The sequence below is a fragment of the Carya illinoinensis genome, chromosome 3 (assembly GCF_018687715.1).
Source record: "Carya illinoinensis cultivar Pawnee chromosome 3, C.illinoinensisPawnee_v1, whole genome shotgun sequence".
Taxonomy (NCBI): domain Eukaryota; kingdom Viridiplantae; phylum Streptophyta; class Magnoliopsida; order Fagales; family Juglandaceae; genus Carya; species Carya illinoinensis.
In genome coordinates this window covers 31,925,077-31,945,858 of record NC_056754.1, presented here as the reverse complement: position 1 = coordinate 31,945,858, position 20,782 = coordinate 31,925,077, and the positions used below count along the sequence as shown (strand labels likewise).

Here is a 20,782-nt window from a genome sequence, read left to right as displayed (position 1 = left end):
TAGTCAGGCTTGCCCTTTTTGTGGAGAATTCTTGCCTTCGAAAAGACCCAATCCTCACATGAAGGGTGGAATATGTGCTTATGATTTGGTCCACTACAAAGTGAAGTAGAAAATCTCATCTAATTCATATTACATCTTGGTCAATTATCGACCCAAAACGAGAAATGATGGAAAATTGGAAATTATTTCTAACAAGAGCTTTTTCCAATGCGTTGTGTTTAGGGGCATGTTATTAGCCATTTATTGTGTACCCAACCATCTAATGTGCGTCAAAATTTTTTGATACACCAGTGATTTAAGCCTTGCATATAGGAGGGATTTCTAGTTTATTTTTGGTGCATTCTTCCTTGTCATGTTCTCAAAAGTTTAACTACGTACTTTTTGCTAATGTCTTTTTTAGATAAGAAATATTCTGAAAATTTGAAAATGAATAAAATTCCAGCCTAGTAAACTAATTCGTTATAAGAAAAAAAACACGTACCACATGAATTACCACTTATCTCCATTATTAACTTTGGTGCTTAATTCAAAACTTGAGTTACAATCGCGCGCACAATATTTTTATAGAGTTCATCTACATAACCACCTCCTATTCTCCAACCTCTGCACATTAGCCTACGTGGCATTTAATTATTTGTATTTTAAATATGAAATGTGCATTTTGACCAAGGAATGAAGGTAGGTCACACATTCTTATCATTCCTAAGTTCTCCTTCCTCGATCTGAATTTCACTCAGAATCCGAAGTTCACGTGGCAAACCCTAGTTCTAAGGTTGTAAGATAGCTTCTTTTGCCTAATAAACCCATTTCTTTCTTCTCCCATCTCTGCCGCCATTGACAATACCCACAAAGCTCTCAGTCTCTCTCTATTGAGAACTTTTGCTTTGTCACCGTCCTCCTCTATGCTGCAAGAACTAGATCCCATTCCCCTCTCCCTCTCCTCTAAGCTACTCAAAAACCCTGATTCGAAACTACTTCCAATCTCCCAAAGACTCCACCTAAGCTCCTCGCACATCAATCCAATACCTTCCTTGGTCCTTTCCACACTCAATATCTGCCTTGATGCATATGGTCCTGTGGTTTAATCACTAGCTCATCTCCAAACCTAGTTTCACTCACACTGATGAACTCTATCCTACTTCATCAATTACTTCAACTGGCACAAGGATTTCAATGCGATCCACAAAGTCCTTGTGAATGGAGTTGGACTCACTAGGCCCAAAACTATGGAATCTACCATTGACAGGCTCGTCTGTGCTAGGAGGTCAACTCATGTGGTGTCATTTTTCTAGAGGATGGAAATCGATTATAGGCTTGAACGAGACAAAGAATCGCTTTTATTGGTAGTGGAGAAGCTTTGCAGTAATGGGTATGCAAATTATGCCAAACAAATGTTGAAAAACTTGGCAAAAGAATTTTTCCCCAAGGGAATTTGCAATTTTTTGGTGAAAGGTTAGTGCGTGGATGGGAAGCTTAACGAGGCCAAGAGATTGGCTGAGGAGATATAAGGTAGGGTTCGAGCTTCATACTGCCAACTACTACTTGCTTCCTCCAAAAATGATCTGAGAGAAGAAAAGAACGGATCTCGACGAGTGAGGGAATGAGAGAAATTGAATCATGACATAGTCAACCAAACCGGGTTGCCATGTTAGATATGTGGTGTGTATTCCATTAGATTGGAGGTGGAGTAGTTATTTCATTTTTGTAAAGCTAAAAATGAACTTAATCTCCTCGTGTGATTATTTTTTCCATGAAACAACAATTTGTACTTGCTAAAATTCAACAATTTCTTTTTTATTGGCACATAATGTCCTAGCACAAAGTCACAATTAATCTCGGGCGTACAAACCTTTGACAAGAAAGTTTCGGCAAATGCACCTTAAATTATTCAAAGGGAAATTCTCCCAATTTAATGACACCTAAAAATTGTCAAGGGTTCAAATAATTAACCTAGACGAAGCATACTACCAAGACTAGGCTCTTACCACTTGAACCAAGCCCTAGTGGTTAATCTCTAAAATTCTCAATATGGAAGGTTGTTAAAAAAATAAATAATTTACTGAAGAGTACTATCTTTTCAACCCATTCCAGACCAGCTCCTATTGCATTATATCCACGTTTATTTTCTCACAACGATGGGGTATTTTTCACACAAAGCATGGCATCTGACAATAGTCTGTGACTGGTTGGCTTCAACCCTCTCCTAAACCAGTGCTTAACAAGGACTGTTTCAAGTTTCCTCACCTGCAATTACAATTGAAATACTTTAGAATGGAGTAATACATCTTCTAGTGAAGTATAATAGTGGAAGTTTTACTTTGTATATGGAAGTCATTCCTACGAACCAAGTTAAATGCATATATTCTCAACAAAGAATTTAAATATTCTTTTCTTCCAAGAACATCTAATGCTTCAAATGCTTGTATAAACATTATCTTGTTATAGTCTCTATCTTTGACATGAATATCGGAAACCACTCGTACATGTTGAAAGAGTGAACCTCATATCATAAACATTTCCTTTACTTTCAAAGGGATGTATCACTACAGAACACAGCATTGCAATGATTACACAATTAAACTCATCCCCTATTGTTGATCTGATTAAAAAGCAGATAATGTCATTTCGATACTCACCCTTACATATTGTCTAGAGTCTCAATTAGTAAGCCTAACACATTAAACATTTATTAAAAAGAATGGGGGATAAATAGTGGAAGTGGAAGTAGGACTTGAACTTGGAATCTGTTCTATGACAATAAGCGAGTCCACTCAGAACTGAGAAACTCACAATCAAAAAGTCAATGAAAACTCATTCCCAGCCTCCCATGTTAAATAATCAATTTTCCAAAAAGCATAAACTAAGAGAAGATGTGAACTTGATCATTTAATTAACATTTCAAAAATGAACAACCAACTTGATGCAGTTTCGGCATGAGGACTGTCATTTACCTCATCTTATAACAAATTTGCGAAGGGAATGAAGAAAAGTGCTGGCCATAAAATTTACTTTTTATGGTAAAGCACCACAAGGTTTATTAAATTTTGCATACAAGGGTGGAAAAATTACTATCAAAGTAGTCATTAAATTTTATTTATTTATTTATTTTTGTATTCAATGGATGTCATGTAATGAACGTTGGATGTCTTTTATAAATAAAGTATTTTGTAGAAAACAGAACAAAAAAAGTGAAAAATATACTTAACCAAAGAATGGTAAAATGAAGGGAAACATATCCGAATATTTTACAATTCTTCATCTGTATCAATTGTAGAGACAAAACGATACAAACATAAAGAAATAAAGGCTGAGACCCTAGATGAATCAGATTCAACAAGCACACAATGCTGACATTAAGATTTCCTTCTTTTGTACAAAGCAGAATCAAGTGTTAGTATTCAATTTTAGTCTATGATCTCTTACCATTGTCTTTGATTCCATATTCCCATTCTATGCATTCTCTAACCTTTTAAAAACAAGTATTTCATTTATTTTTAAAAATTGAGAAAGCCAACTTTTATACCGACACCTCCTACCCTCAGGTCAACTCCTAAGCAAATACTCTCAACTTATTTCAGCAAATAAGTCTAAGCTACTTATATCTGTAACTCCTACCGACCTATGAACTAAAAAACCTTCATAAGCACTAACCTCCATTGCAATAGAGCATATGGTCAAAATATAGGTCTATTAAATGTCCCAATAAGGTTAATTACTAAACATATGAGTGGTGTAAAAGAAAATGGCCACCATACACAGACATCATATGCTGTGTAAAACTTGCTGACTTGCCAGTACCAGGGACAATGAAAGAAGTTGGGACTATACAATACATCAGCTAGTTCATTGGCAATGTCTATCTTTAGATTCCTTTCTTCTTGCAAGAATTTTATAGCAAGTTCCTTGGAAGGAAACAGAGAGGAAATCAATCTAGAAGGAAAACCAACCTGCCTAACAATGAATGGCTCCTCAGTGAGACTTAAAGGCTCAGTTAGAATGGTCAGAAATCCATTTCGGTTTCCATAAACGATATCTGTAAATGGCCGGTCACCCACCTGCCACACATATAACAATGCTATAATTATCCTTCTGAATGAAAAATGAAGCCATATATTAAAGCTGTTAAGAAAATTCTTTTATGTACCATGATAAGTTGTGAGGATTTACAGCCGAAGTGATTCTCAATTTCTTCAGCCCTTCCAGCGGGTTTCTTCATTTCTAGAGCACAACATATAGATGCTAACATGAATGTAATGTAATCTTGGCATTTTGAAACAAAATATCAATGAAATAACACTGGCATGCCAACTGTTAGAGAACATATTTGTAATTAGTATAAGTGTGTGAGGGTATAAGTGTCAATTGTATGTAGTGTATATATATGTTTGTACATCAATGAAACCATCAAGATCTTTCCCAAATTTTTCTACATGGTATCAGAGCTGAAACAGGAATAAGCTATCCTAAACGAGGATAAGAATACCGTATGTGTTACCAAAGAGGTGTTATTCCGGATAGGAATACACTTTTACTCCAAGTTTTGGCTATTCAAAGTCAAGGATTGGATAGCTTATACCTGCAACCACACACTCCGGGGCTTCAACCTTTTGCTGGCAATGGAGGCCCTTTCTAGTGGTGATGACGATACCGGTAACCATAGACAAGGCCGGTGAGTACACCTCTGGTGCCCAATACCAGAGACGACGCTGGAGAGCGGCTAAAAACCACTCAAACACCTTCGATCACTGACAACAAAGGGAAAATCAATTTGGGCATAAACCATCTCGATGATGAGGTTAAAAAATGCATTATATGGTTTGAAACAATCTCCTCGAGCTTGATTGGAGCTCATTAATAGTGATGTAGCATATTGGCAAATGGCCTGATTAGCAGACCCAGATGGTCTACCATGTAGATCCCAACAATAGTCCACCGAATGGTTAGTGCGACCACAATGGGTGCACTTACGAGGCTCTCGCCCTCTAGTGCGATTACGTTTGGCATCATGTCCCCCACGTGCACTATATGGTCTGATACCAAGGGGGAAGACTGTGGTATCAGAGCTCAAGGAGATTGTTTCATACCAGATAATGCATTTTTTAACTTTCATACAGTATCTCAATACTCTCCCTGAGCAACAAACCCAGATGGTTGCTCTATAAAAACTTCTTCATGCAAGTTGCCACACAGAAATGCATTCTTAACATCTAGCTGAAATAAGGACTAGTCTAAATTAGCAACGAGAGAAATCAACACTCGAAAAGAGGAGATTTTGGCAACTTGGACTAAGTATCTACATTTCCAGATTGTGTTTCTCAGACTTTTCAAGTTGAATTGTGATTTTTCTTCGATATTGTGTGGAGTTTCAATCTCCAAGTTCAATTGTGATATTGTATGAAGTTTCGCAAATATGATTAGTATATTGAAATATGAGTATGAGCAGTTTTTGAGCCACACATGAGCTTCATCTTCCACAGCTACTCTTACCCACTTAGGCATAGCATCCGCATGTCTTGCCTCATCCACTCAAGATCTGTAGATCATTGATTCAGGAGTTAATGAACATTTGACTGGTCTATTCTTTGTCTTATCTAAGTTACATACTGCAACATCTCCAAAAAGTGTTACTCTCGCTTATGGTTCTCTTGTTAAAGTTACAGGCATTGGATCCACTAAGCTCACTGACTCTATATCATTGTCATCTATTCTATACGCTCCTAATTGTCCCTTTAGTTTGCTGTCCATCAGTAAAATTACTCAAAGTCTTCAATATTCAGTAATCTTTTATCCCTCTTCATGTGTCTTTTAGGATATAAAGACAGGAAACAAGATTGATACAGGGCATGAAACTGAAATCCTATATTATCTTGATGTTAAACAGTCACCCACTCGAGCCCTTACATCCTCATCATCTGCTTATGAATGGCATTGTCATCTTGGTTACCCCTCTTTCCCTTTTGAAGCATCAGGTTAGGAATTTAGGAAATATCTCATTTTCCTTGTGAAGCGTGTCAAATTAATAAACATCATCATGTGTCGTTTATACCTCGAGTTGATAAACGAGCGAGCCTTGAGTCCTTTTGAATTGGTTCACTCTGATATATGTGGACCAATCAACATTAAATCAAACACATTCAGTATTTTGTCACATTTATTGATGACTACTCTTGTGTGACATGGGTGAAGATCTGAACTTCTTTCCTTAAAGAAATTAAAACTCAATTTAACAAAAGGGTTTAGGTTTTGCATTATGATAATGCTAAAGAATATCTATCTAATGCCTTTACTACTTACTTAAAAGCAAAGGAATTGTTAATCAAACTTCATGTTCTTATACACCCCAACAAAATGGGGTGGTTGAATGCAAAAGTTGTCATTTGTTAGATGTAACACGAACACTTTTACTGCACAAACATCTCCTCTAACTAAGGGTATAAGTGTCAATTTTTACAAAGGCCTAGGGTCTCACATTGGGATGTCGTAATTCATATTCTTCGTTATCTTAAGCGAGCACCTAGCCTTGAATTACTATATCGATCAAATGAACATCTTAGAGTTGAAGCCTTTACAGATGCTGATTGGGCAAGATCCCCTTTAGATAGAAGATCTACTATTGGATATTGTACCTTTGAAGGAGGTAACTTGGTTACATGGAAGAATATGAAATAAGCAGTCGTAGCTTAGTCTAGTATAGAAATTGAATACAGGGCAATGGCTCACACTACTAGTGAGCTGATATGGTTACAACACTTCCTTCAAGAGATTGGGTTCCAATTCCTACCCCTCTTTAGTTATTTTGTGATAATTGAGCCACAATGCATATTGCCTCTAATCCTATGTTCCATTAGAGGACTAAACGTATTGAGATTGATTGTCACTTCATTCAAGATAAGATACCAAGTGGTGATATTGCTACACCTTTTGTGAAGTCTGCCAATCAACTTGCAAATGCGTTTACGCATCTTTGTGTTGGAGTAGGTTAAAACTTATTTGTTTCAAGCTGGGTTTATATGATATATATGCCCCAGCTTGAGGGAGAGTGTTAGAGGACATGTTTGTAATTAGTATATGTGTGTGAGGGTATAACTGTCAATTGTATGTAGTGTATTATATGTTTGTCCATCAATGAAATCATCAAGATCTTTCCTATATGTTTCTACACCAACATATTAGCAGGGAACTGACGTAAATTTAAAATGCCCAATGTTTTAAAATCTGAGTTGTTATTTCTACTCAAAATGAGCCCAGCATCATTTAAAGCTATAGAACATGGTATGTATATATAACATGGATGCACAATTTCTGATTAACACTGAAAAGGAAACTTCTATTTTAGTGTAAATAGGAGAAGGAAACACTCACTATGCATTATTACTTTGATTCCAATTACCCCCTCAAGCTCCCTAGCTTTTGAACCATCAATGTCATACTCATACAGCCCTAAACCATTAAATGAACAACGTAACACAATGACGTTAGCAAAAAATTAGAAGCACCCGAATAAAAATCAAGCACAATTTGCAGGTGTGTGATGCCAAAATTTACCTGCAGAATTGCTGAACACCGCAATTTCTGGGCCAAAAACCGATTTACACAGCTCAAGTGACAAACTAAGAGGGCCCCACAATTTTGAAGAGTAAGGTGCAGTTAGAGTATTATCCTTATCAAATACAACACCCTTGAAACCCCTCCTGTGCAGCTCAATCCAATCAATGTATCTTATGTCAGGCACGGAGACATGCGGAACAGCCAAGTGCCTGTCCTTTACAACCACCATAGCCGAAGAAACAATGCCCTCTAAGTTGAGTCTCTGGCCTAGTGCTGCTTTCAAATCTGCAGACCACATGTTCGTGAAAAGATCTCTAGCTTTCTCAGATTTGCTACTTATAAAATAGAAAAAATAATTCTCAGATTTGCTATCTTCTTTTCACTGTTCTTGTTCGTGGTTTTGGAATTTTGGGTTGTAATAATCTGATCAGCAATGCCACTCTTGACACCAGTCTGCAAAAAAAGGATTGATCAGTTTCATTCAATGCTTTTATTAGCCGTTGGATATGCAATTACTTTGAAAGAAACATGCAAACAAGAAATTGATGTTACAAAAAAAAGAAAGGGATCCAGCCAAAAATAAAAACATTTTCCAGACAACATATTGGAAGTAAGTTCTCTCTCTGACTTCTAAATATAATTAAAATTACCGAATACCATGGAAAGCATGTTACAGAAATGAATAACTTTTCCTTGAAAACTATGTTACCGTATAAGTAATCATTTTATTTCACACTTGCACCCAGCTAATTAGAAATCAGGAAGAAGTTACAATAAAATTTAGAACTTACAGAGATGGGAGAGACAAGCAAACAAGAAGTTGATGGTGTAATTCAAAACTTGAAGGCGGAAAACATTGTAGTTTGCCTTGGAAGGAGGTCAAATGTTAAAAGCAAAACATAGTCACCCCGGTCTTGTCTTTGTTTAACAAAAGCAATAAGATCACAAACACCAATTAGATACAAACAGAGAGGCAGGCTTTAGTGTGACAATGGCATCCACAGCTTTGGCTCTATCATGGAGTTCTTCTTCATGGCTGTATAGCTTTGAAGGAAGCTTGAAGGAAGCCACTAAACTATCAGACAAAAGAACCTTGGTGGTTTTGGCTCAAAAGCTACCAAGACCCACAAGGTAGAAATATAGTTCATCTTTTAAAAACAAAATAGGTTTCCGTTACTATCCCTTATATTTGCATCTTTAATGTGTGCTTGACATTGCTCGGCTGCTGAGAAAGTGAAGGAAAAGAAAACTAAAAATATGCTTTTGGTTTGCACAGAAGAATGAAAAAGAAAACAAAAGCTGCATTATTCACAATTGGGCTTCTCTTTCCCTCCAATTTTATTAGCAACAAAACTGCTTAGGAAAGGAAAAAACAATTAAACGGAGTTTAGGTAATATTATTATACTTGAGTGTTGGTGTGGAAGGGATCAGATAATTTTGAAGGAAGACGTAAAAAATTAGGAAAGAAGGGGCAGCTGCTTAGCATGAAGGCTGAGCATTACAGAAATTATCTACAGCCCAAGGGCAAGGCTTCAGATTCTCACGGCCACTCTGCTCAGGTAATGTATGACTGAACCATCTTCTCTTTAGATTGTATTAGTTTCATTATCTCATGCATGTCTAATTCAGAAGGAAAACTGATGATTTGGTCAGCCAAGGTTCTTTATTTCGATTTCAAGTATATAACAATAAATTATAAACTTGGTCTTGGTCTTAGTAATATAAAAATTATAAACTTGGTCATGGTCTTGGTAGTATATAAATTAATCCCTAGAGGTTGGCTCAAGTGCTAAAGGCCTTGGTCTTAGTGGTATACTCCCTCCAGGTCTGATCTTCACACTATCTAGGGTGTAAACAATTTCTAGAGGCCATGAGACTCAAGGAATTTCTCCCTATACCTTTGCCGAGGGCTTGTGCACCCAAAAGATTAGTTGGGACTTTGTTTCTAGACACCCAGTGCCAATAAAAAAATGATAAATGTAACAAATTTAAGGAGCATGGGTTTCGTAAGTTAGGAAAATTGTCATGTAGAAAATGTACAACATAGCAATGGAGCATAACTAAAGTAGAAACTATACGGGAATGTCTATCTCATAATAATTAATAGGTAGTAGATAAGAGTAAAAAGGGGAGTGGATTTGGAATTATAGGTTAACTATATGTGAATACTTTTCTTTTGATAAGTAGTTAAATTCGAATTTTGACCAAGGTTTAAATATCTAAGAACTATAAAATACTCACCAAGATCACGGAAAACAGAGACATTGTTCAGAGATAAAAGGTAGTGTGGCTTTTCTATTCGTACATAAACTCTAGAATTTGACTTCAATGATCTTGCATAGCATTAACATGTTAAGGGACAAACAGTGATTGAAGCTACATGTCATGGAATGTAATTTCATATTCTTGGTAGAAGAACTTATCTATCTTTTTAGTCTCATTTAAATTTTCTTGAATTTATTAAATATTTTTAAAGGGTAATCAAGTAAGATTATATTTTTATCCATATCTTTCCCTGAAAGTTAAATAGTTCAAGTTATGGCTTTATAACTATCTTTGATAAGCACCTATATAAATAGTCTCATGGTTATAACATTATTTTGATGATATTTACTCATAAAAATTAAAAATTAAAATAAATAAATAAAAAAACAGAATTCTGGTTGCTCGTGTTGATCTAAGGCTATAAGCACTTTGAAGCAAAAACATTTCTTCCAATTATACAATGGGTTACTGATACATTAGTCTTGTGATAAATGTCAGCCTAAATATACATTGCATACATTCGACATGATGTCACCCCCAATCATTGGATTCTAAGTTTGGGTTGAACTTCAACTAGGGCCCTCGGGCAAGGTTTGTCTTACTGTATTAAAATTCTATGATTTAACTTTGTATATTGTTATTGTTTGAAGGTATGGATTTCAGGGTTTTATTTCACATGGTAATAAGTGGGTTATAATAGCGGGCTTGTGATTTAACTTTTATATATTATTAGTATTTGGTGGTATGGAGTTTGGGGTTGGTAGTTAGTGGGTTATAATAGTGGGCTTGCTGTCCAGCCCACTGGACAGATTGTGGTGCCAGCTTGGTGCCCAAGAAGTTGACAATAGTCAACTTATATATGGAATCTTTTTTTCACACAATAGTCAAGCTTTTGTGCATGACCATAGGGCTGCCGACAGCCCAAAGCTTCAAAGACATTTCTTAAGTAAATAAGGAAGATATTATGTAGGTTAATTACCGGAAATAGGGCTTGGGACAGATTAGGAAGTTTCCCAATCTGTTGGGCAGCAGAATTTATAAATTTCTGAGCATATTAGGCAAGTTTTTTACTTATTATCACAAGGGAATAAATAAGGAAAGTTGATTTGATTTGGGGGCTGGAATATTACCAGGAAATTGCCCTATAAGAGGCTACCGAGATTTTAGAACTAATTAGCAAGGTCTTCCTTTTCTTTATGGCAGAAGTTGACTTGAATAGCAAGCTGTCACAGCCAGGAAATTCCCCATTAGGAGGCTGCCAAGATTTTTGGATTGATCAGGAAAGGGATAAAACCTAGAGATCTTTTAGGTGCACAGCTCTACATTTAGCATTAAAAGCCAGCCAACCCAAAAACTCAGCCCCTAATGTCGCCCCTGCAACCTGCTGCAAGTCCAAAACATCTTCCTTGTGGGTCTAGTTTGGTGCCCAAGTTGTAGACTTATTTGCCATTCAGGCCGCCGAGAAGAATACAAGTAGTTTATGGTTTTACTTCATTATGTTATTTTGTTCAGTTTTATAAAACATTTGGAAAATGCTAAATGTACTTAAGAAAAACTGACAAAAAACTTGTTTGTCCACATTTCAGTTATTGATATGCTAAAAATCATGAAATTTGAAATTCAAAATTTGAATTTCAAAAGAAAACTAACAAAACAAGTCTTGTAAATAAAATTGTAAGTAAAAGTATAGGTACATGTAGCACTACTCAACATTTTTATGTTAAGCCATTTTTATGATTCAATAAGATCATCAAAATTTGTGTGATATTGGATCTGTTCCTGAGTGCAAGCTATGAAAGTAACATTCCTAACCTACAGGAAGGGGTGTTAACACATGAGTTCTAGCAATTTCAGAATCCTGTTCTCTGTTGCTTTCATTGGGTTAGAAAAACAGCATTGCTGGTTCCAGTTTCCTACTAACTACCAAGAGATCCATTTTCTCTTGAACTCTGGCTATATCCTTATAAATTTAGCTCTTCCACCAAGTGCTAAATAAAAGATTATTTCAATATAATGGCCTAATTTCCTACACCTTTGGTTACAATTTTGTTCTTCTCTTACCGATCAAAAACTAAATATATAAATATGTTCTCCCTTAGATAGTAAAACCCTGTCACAGTGAACAGCTTTGGAAGCTACACTATGCAAACCTAGACTGGTTTTGCACTTTCTGCATTGTTATAGCATAGGAGTTGGGATTCTATTCTCGTTGACAATATCATATTAGTGTGCTCTATAAATATGAAGTTGTTAGGTTATACATACCTGTTATTGGGTGCATTAATATATCAATACATTTTCTTCAGCCCAATACTAGAGAAATATACATGTGCATGACAAATAAGAAAAATGTCGGCTAGATATCACAGAATCTACAAATGGAGAAATAATAAAAATCGAGGAAAAAAAAAAAAAAAAGACGAATAGACATGCACAAAATATGTCAATAATGATACATAAAAAACATGTCAATATGTGAGCACATGCATAGACACACACAACATACATATCTCAACATAGCGCCCATATGTCAATACATAAATTTACAAGGCCAGAAATAAGTCAATACAGTATATCACCAAACCTGAGTTATCTGCTGCTATGAAGAACTATCTGCTTTTAGCCCTGAAATGTATCAAACACGAGGGAGCTAAATTAGGATCCTAAACTAAATGTATTCAAATTCTAGAAACATAACCATTCAATATTGGGTATAAAATCTGCATTGAATTTCATACTTTTTTTTCAGTAAATAAGAACTTTATTAGAAGAAAAGTAAGCATAGCCCAAGCACACAGGGCATATACAAGAGCAACACCTATGCATGATTGTCTAAAAATACAACAAAATCATGAATGTTCATACGATTAAAATCTATTACAATCAACCAATGGAATAAGGTATTAATAAAAAAATGTTCTAAGCTCGTCCATTATCCGTTGACAATCCTCAAAACTCCGTCCATTCCTCTCCAACCTTATGCACCACCATAAACAGACCAGGACCATCTTCCACATAGCTGCTATTTGAGAATTATCTCGAATGCCTCCCCAACTTGCCGGCAAGTCAACCACCTTTCAAGACATCACCCAATGTAGCCCCACTCTAGCAAAGATATCATTCCATAAGTTTGTGGCAACATGACAATGAAATGATAAATGGTCCACGAGCTCCCCACTTTTCTTGCACATGTAGCACCAATCCAACACAATGATTCAGCATTTATTTTAGATTAGCTAAGGTGAGGATCTTCCCTAATAAAACTGTCCATGCAAAGAAATAAGTTTGTAGGGGAGCCTTAGGCCTCATTTGATTACACAGATGAGATGAGATAAAGTTGAAAGTTGGAATATAATTTTTTAATATTATTTTTATTTTGGGATTTGAAAAAGTTAAATTGTTTATTATATTTTGTGTGGGAGTTTGGAAAAGTTGTAATGATTATACGAAATGAGATGATCATCTCATCTACCAAACGAAATCAGGCATTAGTCTTCCATATGTTCTTCCATGGGAATGGATTTAGGGACTTGTAGAATGAACAAATAGTGAGTCTCCCCTTCTTGGATGGATACCAAAGGATCTTGTCAGCTCCCCCATTCATTCTACAAGTATAAATAAGATTGAAGAAGTCTGTAAATGAGTCAATTTCCCAATCTTGTACAACTCTCAAGAAAATGGCATTCCATTGAGGAGAGCCTCTAGATAGGTCTAGAAGGTCTGCAATTGAAGCTCATGTCTCCATGCAATACAATAGATCTCTGGGTAAGCTTCCTTTAAGGTTCGATCGCCACACATAAATCATGCTAGAATCTAACTCTGGAACGATCCCCAATTGCAAAGCATGTGTATCGAAGAGAATATTGTCCATCCTCTTATGTGTTTCCAAAGCCCCAATCCATGTGATCCACTCACATTCAAGCACCATCCTTCGCAATATCCGCTCACCTCATTAAATTTCATACTTAATTGCTTCAAATTACCAGTTAGCAAAAGTCTATCACAGCGTGGAGAATAGTCGTGGGCCTCCCATCCCAACCAGAGAGACCCTTCTTCTCACATGGATGGGAGACCATGAGAGACCACACACTCTCCACCTTGAGACCCTAGATTTGTCCACTGGGAGAGAGTCTAAGCAATATCGGAGCTGAACTTTCTTGCGGCTCTAAGAGACAGGATAGACGAAGTGTGGAAGAAGAAGATTGCACGAGACACTTATGAAGCTGAAAGATACAGCAGCTGTGTGAAGATCAGACTGAAGAGAGGTAGGGAATGGGAAGAAGTGTGAGAGTATGAGAATTTGTTTAACTCTTTGCTACCTTTAAAAATAAGCACACAGAGTATGCACACAAGAAAGACCCACACAGAAAACCCACTTTATCTCCAAAGTGGGTGCACTTAGAAACAAAGATATTGGTACCAACATAGTGTCAAAGGCCACATTTACATCCATGGTAAGGTCAGAACAGAAGCATAAACAAAATGTCATGCCAGATGATTTTCAGATGCAATGTCATATGAGAAATAGAGTATTGAGCAGATAAATATTATATAACCATATAAAAATTTCAGACTTCATATTTGTTCATTTCTTTACAGTTGATAATAGAGTAACAAAAAATGCTCATGTCTAAACCAATCATGACAAAAAAAGTTCATTTTCTTGTTTAGATACAAAGAATAGTGCAGAAAATGACCGAGGTTGTACTTGGCAAAGTCAAGCATAGGAAGACCGCTTATATAAACTTTTTAACATCTTTGAGTTTCCTCACAACAGTGACAAGTGAAACAAATCATCACCTAAACATAATTACCACGATCTAGAGTTAATAGAGTTTAACACTATTTTTTAGAAATAAAACAGATCATTCCTAAACTCCCATCAAATCTCTAGTGTTCCGGAATACATTAAATGCACTTAAAGGTCAATTCAGCTATGACCCAAATTTAGTAAAAACCATTTATCCAACTTTATTTCTTTGGAGTACCTACACTTACCCAAAGATAACGTACAAACCAAATCCTCACGTTTAAAAAAATACCTGGGTGAGTATAACTACACAAAACTCACCATTATCTTACATGTAAAAACCATACCCCTTCATAACATCAACTGAACTGACCACAAAACCACGCCCAATATACTCCACAATGGCCAAACAGTACAAATCTACCATAAACCTGATTTTCAATTTCGAACTAAATTACCAATTTCCACCCTGACCTTAACATCCAACAAACCTCAACCTACCGACCGAACAAGCGCCATAACAACAACGCAATTTTCCAACCAACCACACATCTTACCTCAAGAGACGGACAGTATGGCGGCGGCTGAACCCGGTATGTGGCGCGACGACTCCAAGTAGGGTGTGGGGGTGGCTGCGGCAGAGCGAATGGAAAGGGACTAACAGTGAGATGGAGAATAAATAAACGGAGACAGAGACGGAGAGCAAACACACAGAGAGAGAGAGAGAGAGAGAGAGAGAGAGAGAGAGAGGGTAGGAGAGGAAAACTTACCAGCGACAAACTGGGGACCGGACGACGAGGTGGAGTGTGACAGGACTCCTTGCGGCGGAGGAGCCTGGGTGACGGGGCAAGAGAGAGAGAGAGAGCGACGCGCTGGAGACTGAACCCGAGAGAGTGAGGCGCGGAAGAGAGAGAGAAAGAGAACCGAGACACTTAACTGGGGCGAGGCAGAGAGAGATGATGACGGTTGGCGTTAGTTGCTCCCAGTTTTGCAAGGCTGGGCTGTTTGAACTGTGTGGTGACTCTTGGCTTCTGGTGGTGTTAAGGATGGCGTCCAACACGGTGCTAGCTGGGGCATTAATATATCAGTTCCGCTTCCAAGCGGTCGGGCTATTTTTTGTTCTTTAACAGCCTTCCACACAGATGCTGCCACCTCATAAATTATACCAAATTTACAATACACCCGTTCACATGGGAACTCATTCACATGGGAAAGAGAATGAGACACTCATTCATGATAGCAAAATCGATCCAGACTGTGCTTCCAGTTTCACCGCCACACAATAGAAAAGCAGAATTCCACCACCACTACTACACAGCCACCAGCTCGACGCCATCTCAGTTCCACCGCCGCATGATGGAACCCACATTAGCCCCTCCACATCAATCCCGAATTTGGAAAGCCACTACACACACACACATACATAGAGAGAAAGTGCACTATGTTTAGCCTCCGTTAACCCACCCCCAAAGCCCCAAAGCGCGACATGACCCCTTGCCAGAAAAAAAAAATAGCTACACCATGAGACAATCGAGCACTGCATGGCACCGCAAGGAAAGCGCACCACGAAGCCCGATGTCTAACCTCCGTAGCCAGCATTGAACCTCCATAAAAATAGCCAGACGTCGTGTCCCAAATGCCTAACAAACCTCTGTTTTTGAGGAGCAAAAACAGAGCACAATTTCTTCTTTCTTCCTAACACCACCACCGATAGCACCAGTACCACCGTAACACACAAATCTCATTTTTTTTCATACTCAAAAAAAAAAGAAAAGAAAAAAGCAAAAGATTGGTGAGCGCCCAACTCGATTTCTCTATTTCATGATGGTGAAACAAATGGCTGGTAGTCCTATTTGTATTCGATCTGGAAAGAAATTTAAAAAGGGGAAAAGAGAGAAAGAGAGTAAGGCCATAGAAGCCATGACGGCTTCCTTATCGACCACGAATTCGAAACCCTTGGCGTTGATCAGCTTCAACGTGTCCTTTTTCTTCATCTTCGCGCGTGCTCTCTCCCTTGCTCTAAGTTGTATGCATCCGATAATTTTGATTTCATCCAATCTGGCCAATACCTCACTCTCTCTAACAGAAACCAGATTGGTCGTAACCTTGTTGTTGGAGACGGTGTTTCTTTGGGCGAGCAGTTCGAGGGGTGCGACGGCTACAAAGACTACGAGCAATGCGAGGGATGGCTGTGTCGGCAAGGCATGCGATGGTCTGGGCGTGGCCGTGTCGGTGAGGGTTCGTGCGAGGGGTCCGATGAGAGGGATGCCAAGCTAGTGAATGGGAATTTCCAATTCTCTTAAATGCGACCACATGAAACATATGGTGTGATGTCTATGTGTCATCACAGAATTGGGGGGCTGTTATTTGGGGGTTAATAGCCCAACCGGTTATAAGATATTCTCTTAATATATTCATTTTATGTGTGTGTATATATATATATTCTTCTATTTAAAAGCCGCAATTCAAAAGCAATAATACTTCTTCGTGCATGTTTGGAATTGTGGTAGAAAATATTACTTTTAACTTAAAGCTTATAGCTTAGAGCTTAACGCAATAAACTCTATTATTAAAAAGCTATTTATTATTTGGGATCCGTATATTTATAGCACTTTTAAACATACTAATTTGTTTGGAAACAAATTTAAAAAGTATTTTTTGACATAAAAATGACATAAAATGGCATATACTTGATAAAAATAAAATATTATAATAAAATGATAACAAAAATAGTCTAATAGATTTTTCGATAATTACAATGAAAAAGAAAATTTTTTCAATGATGCATAAGTGATAGGAGAAGAATGAAAAATATTGATGGGCAAAGTTTTAAGTAGATTATACGGAAATAATAAAAAAGATAGATCGGCAAAATTATCATTGTGCTAAAATGATAAGGGTCATTTCGTAATGTATATAGCACGGTAAAAAGGTAAAATAGGGATTACTTTTTCTGAAGTACTTCTGACAAAAAGCATCACTTTGGTGCTTTGTTGAAATGTAATTTTCTGCTTTTTCTTTGTTTAAAAGTACTTTAATGTAAAACTACCAAATGGATAAATTTTGTCATATAAGCACTTTATACCATTCTACCGCACTTTTTAAACCTCCCACCGCAATCCCAAAGAGGCCCTTCGTCTCACGTTATCAACTTATCATTCCCGATTTTACTCCTATACAATTGTAATTAACGTTTTCTTCCCTCTTTCTTCTTCCACCGACATGGTATTTGTTTGCACATCTGGCGGTTGGCCATCCGTTCGAACAATAGGTGTTTGTTTTTAGTTCAGCGTGCTTTGGATTTGGAGATCCTCGACATTTTTGGGATAGTGGAGCAAATCATCCGTTTTAAGAGCAATTTCAAGATTGAGGATATAATCCAAAAAAAAGAAAAAAAAAAAAAAACCCTTCGAAGGCCTCTAGGATCATTCGCACAGCTCAATCTCTAATCCCTTACTAGTCTACACCCAGTTTGTGGTTTCTGACAGTTTGCACTTGACTCGATAAGTATTTTTTTGCCAATCATTCATCTCTCTCTCTCTCTCTCTCTCTCTAATATGTGAAGTCAAGGGAATGGAATGGTGGAACGTGTTCAAAGGTGAGTAACGAAGTTTTGGTCTTTGAAGTTGGAGTCAACGAGCCTTCTCAAGAGGGGTTGGTGGGGTGAAACACGTCCTTTATAGTGACATCATCTGTGTGACATCACTTTGTTTGTTTTTTGTTTTCAAGACTTCATTGCTTTTATGAATGAGAGGCATATCGGTAAAGATAGTTAGGTGTCCAATCTACGTGCCCATGTGATGCTCAAGCATGGAGGTTATAACAAACCCCACAACCCCAAGACTTAGTTACCAGTGACGAGTCAAAGACTCTAGGTGCAACGAATTGGGCGTGGAGGTCAACAGACCCCACGACCCCCATACTTCGTTACTAGTGACGAGTTAAAGACTCACAGTGTAATGAATTGGGCGTGGAGGTCAGTAGACCCCACAACCTTGATACTTAGTGACTATTGACAAGTCAAATCTCGTGGTGCAACAAATTGGGCATAGAGGTAAGCAAATCTCATGACTCCTGTACTTAGTCACAAATGCTAAGTCAAAGACTCACAGTGCAAAAAATTGGACGTGGAGGTCAGCAGGTCCCATGACTCTCATACTTAATCATCAGCGACGAGTCATAGACTCGCGGTGCAAAGAAATGGACATGGAGGTCAGCAGATCCCACGACCCCTATACTTAGTCATAAGTGCCAAGTCAAAAACTTGCAGTGCAACAAATTGGGCATGGAGGTTAGTAGACTCCACGACCCCCGTACTTAGTCACTAATGTCGAGCCAAAGACTAGTGGTGCAACGAATTAGTGTGGAGGTTACTAGACTCCACGACTCCCATACTTAGTTACCAGTCACGAATCAAAGACTCGTGGTGTGACGAATTCGGTGTAGAGGTCAGCTGACCCCATGACCCTAGTACTTAGCCACCTTATGGTGCAACAAATTCGGCATGGGGGTTAGCAGACCCTACGACTCCCATACTTAATCACTAGTGGCGTGCCCATGTACAAACAAGTACTCTTTCAAAACAACGAAGTATTTAACAAAACCAAAAGTACCAACCAAACTTCAAACAAAACAACAACACCCAAAAACCTTACAAGTCAAATTACATATCCAAAAGATAAAAAATAAAAATCTAAAGGTTAAGAAAGAGGAGTTGACAGAGGCTCTGAAGACGACGAGAGCAACAGTAAGTTCATGAAAGCATCAGGCATGCTCCTCCGAGGAATCGGCGAATTGAACAATTGCGGTAGGGGGTTTGAGCTCATCCAATTTCAAGCGTCTTAGATCAATATGGGCGCGAGCCAGCAAATAAGCTTTTAGGTGAGCTAAACCAGCATCTTATCCATACCGAAAGGCTCGGTCTCTAACGCCAACTGCAGAGGCCAACTAAGGTTACAAATGGACTGCCTCACCTCTCAAGATGGTTAACTTTGCCTCCAACTCGTCAAGCCATGCCTTATGTTCCATGACCTTCTTGTCTAGATTAATCACGATTCAATTTTACCTATCTTGATTGGCGTCAAGAGCCCTGCGATTCTATTTGTAAGTATCAAACCTATGGCAAAGCTCCTTGTGCAATCCCTGATCAATAGATAATTGAAGCCTGAGCTCCCTCTGAGCGGCTTCCTTAGCTCGTGACAGCTTAAAAGAGAGTTGCGTGCGATCCTCTTTTGAAGTTGCCAACGGTTGTGCACTTTCTAAGCAATATTGTTTAGACGCCACCAACTGTTTGTTAGAAGATTCAAGCTCCTTCTTAGCGTCACTCAGTTGGGCGTGAGCCAACTCACACTCAAATTCAGCCAACCATAAGGCAAAACTTTGCTTGGCATTTAGGGACCTGAGGCTGAGTAACTCACTCCAAAGATCAAACGCCTCCTCACAAAGGAGATCGAGCTCACATTCTAGGGATTGAATATGCCCATCAGCTTGACCAAGGTAGCAATCTAGCTTAGCCTACTCAACCAACAATTTCTCAACATGGCAAGAAAGGTTGGTGTTCTCAGCCACCAAACGAATCATCTCTTGCCTGGTGTAGAAGGCAACTTTGCACCTCTCCGTAACCTCGAATTCCAACTCATGACGATCCTTAATGATCCAAGCTACCAAACTATCTATGCCCTACAAGATGCGACCGAAATTCAGAGGAGTAACAGGTCGAGAATACAAGCAAAAGGGAGTGAGATACATAAAGTCATATCATAGTGAAGAAGTCCTTTAGGTTGTAGGACATCTCTGTTACGGCCTCATCAGGGGAGGAAGTATCCACGAACGATGAGCTGACTTCTTCCACTTTGATAGGATTACCACTAGTATCTGTATCTTGGTGGGGATATAGTTCAGGTACAATGAGTGGAGCCATGGTTTCCACCTCGGGCGTGATTGCCATGAGGGAAGTTTCTACCTCAGAAGGGGAAGCATCATGGACTAAAAGGCTGGTGGGATCTTGCTTACCCTCAATACCCTCAATCTCTCTTTCATCTTCCACTCTTTCATCATCCCCCAATGCCAGGTCAACATCCGACGACCTACCACCCTTCCTAGTAGTCAAAGCCTCCATGTTACCACCAAAGGAGGATGGAGTGGAAGGAATAGAGACCCATTCATTACTCTTTTTTTTTTGGGGGGGGGGGGGGGGGGGGGGGGGGGTGCCACGCATT

General features: G+C 38.2%; 1 protein-coding gene across 2 annotated transcripts; it reads right to left on the bottom strand.

Annotated features, from left to right (window-relative positions):
* Positions 1 to 1,769: 1,769 nt before the first annotated feature.
* Positions 1,770 to 15,627, bottom strand: LOC122304118 (phosphatidylglycerophosphate phosphatase 1, chloroplastic/mitochondrial). Of its 2 annotated transcripts, none has more exons than XM_043116192.1 (8): positions 15,335 to 15,627; positions 15,122 to 15,196; positions 12,399 to 12,439; positions 7,546 to 8,001; positions 7,363 to 7,440; positions 4,145 to 4,239; positions 3,948 to 4,055; positions 1,770 to 2,244 (listed from the first exon to the last, which is right to left on the bottom strand). In XM_043116192.1, the coding sequence occupies exons 4-8, from the start codon at positions 7,844 to 7,846 to the stop codon at positions 2,128 to 2,130; spliced, it is 699 nt and encodes a 232-aa protein (XP_042972126.1). In that variant the 5' UTR covers positions 7,847 to 8,001; positions 12,399 to 12,439; positions 15,122 to 15,196; positions 15,335 to 15,627; the 3' UTR covers positions 1,770 to 2,127. The 2 variants fall into 2 exon arrangements, with proteins under 2 accessions (XP_042972126.1, XP_042972128.1); XM_043116194.1 differs by having other exon boundaries at positions 4,145 to 4,218.
* Positions 15,628 to 20,782: the final 5,155 nt, after the last annotated feature.